Raw genomic sequence first — 9,351 nt, forward strand, 5'->3', positions numbered from 1 at the left:
TGAATCACCTTTTGACTGATGAATCAACACATAAATGAATCCCACTGTTTCAATGGGAGTGCTCTAGTTGTGACTAATGGTAAGGTGCAAGAGTATTTAACTGTTTCTTAGGCAGCAAGAAATACAGTATGTGAAAAGAGTATATTGTTGTGATCGAGGTGACCCCCCCCCCCCCCAGGACTTTGTAAAAGATAGTTCAAAAATCAAGACTTTATGTTCTATATTTCATAATTTATAGTAGAAGGTGATTGAGACTTTTTACTGGAGTTTACTGTGGATTATCCCTGCACAGAAGGTGTTTGACCTTTTAGCCTGAGGCAAGAGATAACAACTTCCTTAATCTTTTCTTTAACCAGTGACAGAAGCACTTCCTTTTGTTTACCCAGACAAAGGAGTTAGCAAAGGGAAAAGGCCAGTTTTAAACCACATGCTTTACAATCTTTTCCCTTGGATCCTGGATTTTCTTATGAAACTTTATGAACTCTCGAACTTTGGGTGGCTGGGAGTGGGCAATATGATTTCTGATTCTATGAATGTATTCCTATATGTCTCCCTTCCCAAAATGCCTCATATACGAAAAATAGAGTGACTGAGGTTTGACTCAGCTAAGTGCAGACAGCCCCCCCCCTCCGATGGGCTGGAGTACCCTGCCCAGAGGAGATTATCACCTACTCTTGCATGGACAATTATTCAGGCTGTTCCTCCTTCCGAGTTCGGAGCAGGCCATCAGAAGGAAGAATAGCTCACCCTTCATCCACACAATTATTCAGGCTGTTCCTCCTTCTGAGTTCGGAGCAGGCCATCAGAAGGAAGAATAGCCCACCCTTCATCCACACAATTATTCAGGAAACAGCTCTCCCTTTGTCAATAAACCAGATCAGCGTGTCAGACAAATATGTAGATTGGACATATTGACTCATCCATCCTTTTCATAATCTGCTTGGCTGTCCATTAATCGCTGCTCAGCCCGCCCCTTGTCCCTGATTGGTAGACTGTAGGAAGCCATCTGATTGGGGGGATTTCGAGCCGCCCAGTCAAAGAGCCAATCAGAGTGGAACTGGGCGGGGAAAGGCGGGGAGGGAGATTTGAATTGCTCCGCCTGTCTTTTTGCTTATAAAAATTGCTGCCATGTATTATGTGACATGTCATCACGGCGAGCGATTGCATCTTGACATCCGCGTCAGCTGACTCGAAATAAAGACAACTCGGTGCTCTCTTTTCAGGATTTGGGTGAGATTATTGTAGGAAATAGGGTTTTAATTTGCAGTGCCCCCGCTGGCCAGGATCGAATCCTGCGGTCAGAGGGCATCGGTTCGTCCCTGCTCCAGGGACAAACCCTAAATTTGCTCGACAACATTGTAAGCATATAGATTTTAGCAGCACACACTGATTGCAATAAGAAAAAGCATTTGGTAATATAATACACCCATTAATGCCAGAGTTGTACATAGGGATTAAGCACTGTGAAGTCTAATTGATTTTAATGGGAGAAACGTAAACCATGCTATGATCTTCTTTGGGCAGATAAAGTGGTGTATAAATAAATATAATAATAATAATCTCTCCCTTTGAAATGTGTAGAACTGAAATTGACTTATTTTGGTCTATATTGTACCCAGTTATCCTGCACAATAAACTAAGGATGTTAGGGTTGTTGTATATCTTTCGGGCTGTGTGGCCATGTTCCAGAAGTATTCTCTCCTGACGTTTCACCCACATCTATGGCAGGCATCCTCAGAGGTTATGAGGCATGGATAAACTAGGCAAGGAAAGGAAAAAATATATATCTGTGGAGAGTCCAGGGTGTAGCAAGAGTACTTTGTCAGTGGGAAGCCAGCATTAATGTTTCAGTTAATCACCCTAATTAGCATTGGAAAGGTTTGTCTCTTGCCTGGGGGGCATCCTTTGTTCAGTCATTAGCCGTCCTTGGGGCTCCTCTGCCCTCAGAGTGTTGGCTCCCATCTACTCCCAGTTGAATGCTTCTAGAACATGGCCATACAGCCCAGAAAACATACAACAACCCTGTGATCCCGGCCATGAAAGCCTTCGACAACACAACTAAGGATGTGTTTGCTACAAAATGGATGTTTACTTTTTTTGTGTGTGTGTCAGAAGCAACCGGAGTTGCTTCTGGAGTGAGAGAATTGGCCGTCTGCAAGGACGTTGCCCAGGGGACGCCCAGATGTTTTTGATGTTTTACCATCCTTGTGGGAGGCTTCTCTCATGTCCCCGCATGGAGCTGGAGCTGAAAGAGGGAGCTCATCCACGCTTTCCCTGGGTGGGATTCTAACCTGGCAGCTTTCAGGTCAGCAACCCAACCTTCAAGTCACGAGGCTTTTATCCCCTAGGCCACCGGAGGCTCCATACGTTTACTTATAAAATGCTATGATTCTTTATATTATAAGGTCATAGCATGTTAAGACTGAGTGCAGTTAATCACATTGCATCATTACAGTCTGAAACGTATATATGTGTATGGAGAATAGGGCCATGACACTCTCAGAAAAGAACTCGATTGATTTGAAATCTCATAGTGTAAGAAAGACAGCTGGGGATTATTTGTACAGATTTTGAAGCAAAAGAGCAAAAAAAGAGAGGCCCGTTTAATGTGAATATGAATGGTTCAAAAGGCATTGTCTGTGTCCAGTAGTTTGTCTTGGGGTTAAATTTGCCATCTGAGTTCTATGTTTCTGCAGCATCTCTCAGGTTTGTAATTCTAGATTCAGGAAAAGGTGTGGCATGTGCTACAGCCTAGTAATTATATAAGCAACAGGATGTGTCTTGTTGTTGCCATGTGCCTTTAAGTCTACCCCAGCTTTCGGTGACCCAATCATATGGTTTTCTGGGGAAGATTTATTTGGGCCAGGTTTGCTATTACTTTCATCTGAAAATGACCTGCACACTTGTTGTAGCTTGCATTTAAAATATGTTTTTCATTTTAGATTATGGAGCTTCTAGGTCTGTTCTTCAAGTACTGAGAGCAATTTGCCCACTATATTTGTGGGTTTAACTTCTGTAGCTTTCATTGTTTGTTGATTTAATTAATATGTCCTCTCTAGGAATTATCTAAACCCTCCAGCATGACACTGTGGTCAACTTCTGCTGGAAGGTGACCATAAAGTTTTGCTAGAGGATTTTGATATTATTAGAGAAAATTCATTTCTAGGCCTTTGTAGGTCCTCTGGCATGATGCCGTGATTAACTAGGGGCCCTTCCACACAGCTATATAACCCAGAATATCAAGGCAGATAATCCACAATATCTGCTTTGAACTGGATTATCTGAGTCCACACTGCCATATAATCCAGTTCAATGTGGATTTTATACAGCTGTGTGGAAGGGACCTAGGCTGACCATAGATTACCACTGGAATACCTAGTAAGGTTTTATCAGGTAAAAAATGATAGCTTTTTTATTTGTAGTTTTTCCTTCAAAAGTGAAGGAAGTTGCCTATCTAATGATTTTATGTGAAAAAAATGTAATGAGAATGAGTGCAGTTTCTTCTCAGAGAGATACGAGAAGGTCCAAGAAAGGAGACCTAATTTATTCTACCTCAGGATAGGAGAAGTGTCTTGAATATAAAATGTAAATGTGACCTTTATGCTGTTTTATTAGATTGTCTATACAGGCAGTCCCCGAGTTACAAACATCTGAATTACAAATGACTCAGTTAAGAACAGTGGTGAGACAACAGGAAGTGAGAGAAATCTACCCCCAGTAAGGAAAATTCATTCCTGAAAGAGTTATCCTGGGGAAATGGGGTCTCCACTGAATCTTTCTTTCCAATCTTTGTTTCCACAGCAAGCCATATTTTTTAAAATCCTATTTTCACAGGGACAGAAAGGGAGGGAAAATCTTCTGAACAGGGGCACAGGCAGCAAAACAAGCACCACAGGAGTGTTAGCTTTTCCCTAAGCTATTGAAAGCTAAAAAAATATGAATTTGCGCTTTTTAAATGTACCTGCTTTGATTTATATATCAATTTGACTTAAGAACAAACTTACAGAACCTATCTTGTTTGTAATTTGGGGACTGCCTATATATCTTATTCACCCTAAATATTTTGATCCAATTCTTAATGGAATTAACTCTAAATATGCATTTAGTAAAGTGCAGAGGTATATGATTTTCATACAATAACATGTATTAGTAGGATTTGACCACATCAATTCATGGATTTCCATATTTTCATGTCATCTCTATAGTCAATGTATGTAATTAACTTAAGCAACATGTAATTTGTAAACACAACTGGTATCCAGGTTCTCATGGCCTTCAGATAGCATGTCCACATTTGCTTATACAATAGAGTCTCACTTATCCAAGCCTCTGGATAATCCAAGCCATTTTTGTTGTCAATGTTTTCAATATATTGTGATATTCTGGTGCTAAATTCGTAAATACAGTAATTACAACATAACATTACTGTGTATTGAACTACTTTTTCTGTCAGATTTGTTGTATAACATGATGTTTTGGTGCTTAATTTGTAAAATCATAACCTAATTTGATGTTTAATAGGCTTTTCCTTAATCCCTCCTTATTATCCAAGATATTCGCTTATCCAAGCTTCTGCTGGCTCGTTTAGCTTGGATAAGTGAGACTCTACTGTATATGCAAACAGATGAATGTGCAGGCAAGTGCACACATTACAGGTCATTAGGATAAATGAGATGTCTATGACTGCTTCTGATGTCTTCATCACCTATCCATTCTTCATCTACTTGGTTTGGAGTAGTTGTCTACAAACGATTAATCACGTTTTCTAGGAATTATTTAATAATTCGGCCAAAATATGGAGTGGGTAGGTTGGAGAAGGCAGCTGTAGTGACAAGTAGATTTGCTGCTTTTAGGGCAGCAAATTCACTCTCTGTTGTCAGCAGTTTGGAGTTGTATGGGAGCTGTCCAACTATTTCCATCACTAGTTTGACACCAGGAGGCCTCCCATACAACTTGGAGCAGGTGCAGAAGGAGTGGCCATAAAACCAAAAATGGATTTGTCGCCCCTACAACAGAAAGGAATACTTTTTATGGGTAAAGTCTTGATGATAAGTTAGTCATTTCCCCCCTTATGGCCTATCTTTCTGCCCATCAATGCCCAGATGGAAGAAAACCAGACTCTAGGAAACCTTTGTGTGTCTGAAATTGTGAGATACCCAATACTGAATTGATCACAACAATACTATGATGATGGATATGTACAGAAATGTTCCTGATAAGAAGACCAAAGCAATTAATTGCTGAATATGGAAATATATAAAAAGACATAGTTGATTTTCCCATGGTTGTGTGTTACTTTTGGCATGCTAAGGGTAGAGGAGGAGAGGTAAAAGCAGGGTGGAATGGGGAACACAAAATGATAGGGAAGTGTCACTTCATAGTGACATCATTACAACTTTCCTTGTTGGTTATACAGTATGAGAGTCCTGTATCCATGGAACCAGAATATATGATTACAAATATTCACTTAGAACCTTCTGTACAAGCCATATCCCCTTATTGGCACCTCTGTCATTCATTCAGTTGAAAATAATTGGGTTCATTATTATCAACAGTTTCATGTATCCAAGCAAAGTCTGGATACCGATATGGGCGTTGTACTGTATATGTTTTCCCCATGTTTTATGGTTTTGAAATCTCTTGCACCATTTGTAATTGCAAAAGCAAAAGCCACTTGGAAAATGAAAGAGAGGTAAAGGTAACATACACTGGTTCTTCATGGGTACTCACATCCTTCTCAACAGGAAGAAAATGGCAGTGCCAAGTATATTTTCAGTTTGGATTAATTAAAACCCATCTGCATGTCCAAATCCATTATGGAACCACGTACGGGAAGTCTGAATTGATTTTTGAAACAACCGAGCCTTGGCCTTTTGTTTTTTTAAAATAAGGTGTATGTTTGTTTCCCTCATGTAGAACGTGCATCTTTAGTCTCTTCGAAGACCCACCTGTGACTGGACCGGTAGTCTTCTGGTTTCCTCTGGCACTAAGCACAGCCAAATGAATCCACACATATTGAAGAGATGCTTCAGCAACCCAACTAAATGAGACATGGTTAAAGGAGCTCTCTCTCACACAGCACTAGGGGAGATAATCAAAAAGCAGTAAGTGGCAAAACCATCAGGCAGTACTGACAGATTTTGCTATGGCTTATTGTGCATTTGCTGCTACAGCTTCACACCAATCCCCCATTCCACCCAAAAGAAGCCATACATGCCATTGATAGCCTCATTTTATACTTTTTTGGCTAGAAAGAGAGTTTATATAAAATAAATGCCTATCCATATGACCTGTTTTCCCTCTATTTCCCCCTCCTCCATTAATTAATACCCATGGGTGCTGCCTAACTCTGCCAAATGCTTCCTGTCACAGTTGCCATCATTTACCTCCGCTGCTGAATGATGATGATGATAACAATGTATTGTGACCTAAAGTTAATGTCGCTTGCTGCTCCTTTGCTTGTTACTGTTGAAGAACTTTATTTTAAAAAAAGGAAACTTCAGTAGGCCAAATGTGCAACTAATCTCGGCTGATGACTTCACAATAAGGCAGGCTACCTCAACACCAATAAAATTTTGACATTACCCATGTTCTGTTGTGTGTATTCTTGACAACTCTTTATATCCAGTAATCAAATTAAAGCAAGATTAATCTTTTCCCTGCTCTGACGGAAATTTTACACAGTTGTTTAGATCATTCACTTCCTATGAAAAATCATGGCCAATAAACGAAGATGATATTTCAGATAGTTAATTCATAGAGCCTTTGCATGTTACACAACTGTAAGTACTGTGATTCCATGAACTGCCATAGTTACATCATATAAGATGTAGGTTTATAGCTTGGTGAACCTAAACTACAAAACCAGGATTCCACCGCTCCATATCTTTACCAAATGACCCTTTTGCACTGCACAGTTGTAGAACTATGAATTCACTTTAACTGCCATGGAATCCTAGCACTGGTAATTTAGGGAAGCACTGGGGACTTTATCACATAAGCAGGGCCGGCCCCACTATAGAGGCACCTGACGCCGCCGCCTCGGGCGCAGGCCCGGGGGGGCGCCGTCAGGCTGGGCGGGAGGGGGGCACTGCCCTGACGGTGCCCCGCCTCCTGCCCAGTGCGCCCTGGCCCGTCTGGCCTTTTCTAGCTGGCCAGACTGCAGCGGAGGTCCCTCCAGGCCGCAATCGCGGCCTGCAGGGACCTCCGCTGCAGTCTGGCCAGCTAGAAAAGGCCAGACGGGCGAGCGGGAGTAGCGCGGGAGGCGGGGCCAACTCTGGCCCCGCCCCCCGCCCAGCGTGCCCTGGCCCCGCCTCCCATGCTGCGTGGGAGGCGGGGCCAGGGCACGCTGGGCGGGGGGCGGGGCCAACTCTGGCCCCGCCTCTCTCACTATTCGCCCTGGCCCCGCCTCCCACGCCAGCTAGAAAAGGCCAGACGGGCGAGCGGGAGTAGCGTGGGAGGCGGGGCCAACTCTGGCGCCGCCCCCCCCGCCCAGCGTGCCCTGGCCCCGCCTCCCATGCTGTGTGGGAGGCGGGGCCAGGGCACGCTGGGCGGGGGGCGGGGCCAACTCTGGCCCCGCCTCTCTCACTATTCGCCCTGGCCCCGCCTCCCACGCCAGCTAGAAAAGGCCAGACGGGCGAGCGGGAGTAGCGTGGGAGGCGGGGCCAACTCTGGCGCCGCCCCCCCGCCCAGCGTGCCCTGGCCCCGCCTCCCATGCTGTGTGGGAGGCGGGGCCAGGGCACGCTGGGCGGGGGGCGGGGCCAACTCTGGCCCCGCCTCCCTCACTATTCGCCCTGGCCCCGCCTCCCACGCAGCGTGGGAGGCGGGGCCAGGGCACGCTGGGCGGGGCCAGGGCGCGGGAGGCGGGGCTGGTGGCGGGGGCGCTTTTCAGCACCCCCGCTTCACATTCAAAAATATCTCCGGCCGGCCCTGCACATAAGGGAGGCAATTGAAGTAGAGCTCCTTACCGTACAACACCATATGCACCCTAGTGCTGGTCTGTCTCTTTCCTACAGTCAGTCTTTCCTCCAATATTGATATGCAAACCTTGTCAAGAGCTGCCACTTCTTCCACATTCCCATCATGTGATGATGCCGTTCTGCTTCTGTGTTGACATGCTGGCCTTGAGGTCATATCTGGGCCTGGGATTCTCCTCTCTTGCACTCCCCCCACTCTCTATTCCAGAGTGGATTTTTAAAATGTTTAGAATGTATATATATTTAAAAATCAACCACTCTTCTAACTGTATAATTGCATTAAAAATATTAAAACAATTAGGGGCCAGTGGAAGTGTAGGTAAGACAAGGTTAAAAGTGTTTATGGAAGTACGACTGCAGGACCATGGACAGGCCTGTAGCCGGGGTGGGTGGGTTAGGGGTTCAACCCTCCCTGAAAGTTTTCAGGTTAAAAAAAATGGGTTTACTCATGAATTTTAACTGGTTAACCAAATCCCCATGCTAAGTCTATGAGACGCAAAAAATTAAGAGTCCCTCCAGAACTGCAAGCACTATCTCAAGCAAATATTGACAGGCCTGTAGCCGGGGGGGAGGGGGGAGGAGGGGGGGGAGGGAGGTATTAGGGGTTCAACCCTCCCCCTGAAATTTTCAAACCCCTCCCCCAAATTTTTTTTTCTGGCTATGGCCCTGACCATGGATGATCATATCAGCACTATGACACAAATGGAGAGAGATGCAATAACAAGGGCACCCATACTGGTATTTATTTATTATGGCTTCTTGCATGACTGCCATGGAATAGCAGCTTTGTGAAATAAAGTCCTAGAATTCATTGGTTGAAATTTTTAAGTATCTATTCCTGTACTGCAAATCCCAATATCCTTTAAGATTATAATTATACAATGTGAAAGAGCCCATAAAGAGCACTGATTAATAGTTTTTCCCTCCTCCAAAGCAAGCAGAAATTACAGGAGTTAGACTTATGTCTAGTTTGTTTCATACAACCATTGATGTAAGATGAATATACAAAGCAGCTCAAATTGCCATTTACTCCCTTGTATGATGAAATCCCTGAGATAGATATCTGCCACAGGATCTAGATCAGTGATTCTCAACCTGTGGGTCCCCAGGTATTTTGGCCTACAACTCCAAAAAATCCCAGCCAGTTTACCAGCTGTTAGGATTTCTGGGAGTTGAAAGCCAAAACATCTAGGGATCCACAGGTTGAGAACAACTCATCTAGATAGAACCCTTCAGGTTGTGTGACATATCTATCTTGATTTGCCATGCAACCAGGAAAGAACTGCATACATTGTTACTCCCAGTCTTTCAGTACTTTAGAAATGCCTGACTTGGAGGGGTAACATGTCAGCAGTCAGAGGTAGAAATGTGGAGG

The 9,351-nt window shown here is 43.9% G+C and overlaps 1 protein-coding gene across 6 annotated transcripts in view; it reads left to right on the forward strand.

Moving 5' to 3' along the window:
* kcns3 (potassium voltage-gated channel modifier subfamily S member 3) overlaps nt 1-6,590 on the forward strand; it is a 76,860-nt gene extending 70,270 nt beyond the window's left edge. For all 6 annotated transcript variants that reach the window (XM_062983987.1, XM_062983972.1, XM_062983979.1 and 3 more), the window contains one exon: nt 5,917-6,590. In XM_062983987.1, the coding sequence (XP_062840057.1) occupies nt 5,917-5,954 (38 nt within the window). In that variant the 3' untranslated portion in view covers nt 5,955-6,590. The remainder of the gene's footprint in view (nt 1-5,916) is intronic.
* The last annotated feature ends 2,761 nt before the right edge of the window (nt 6,591-9,351 follow it).

Source organism: Anolis carolinensis, chromosome 1 (genome assembly GCF_035594765.1).
Source record: "Anolis carolinensis isolate JA03-04 chromosome 1, rAnoCar3.1.pri, whole genome shotgun sequence".
NCBI lineage: Eukaryota > Metazoa > Chordata > Lepidosauria > Squamata > Dactyloidae > Anolis > Anolis carolinensis.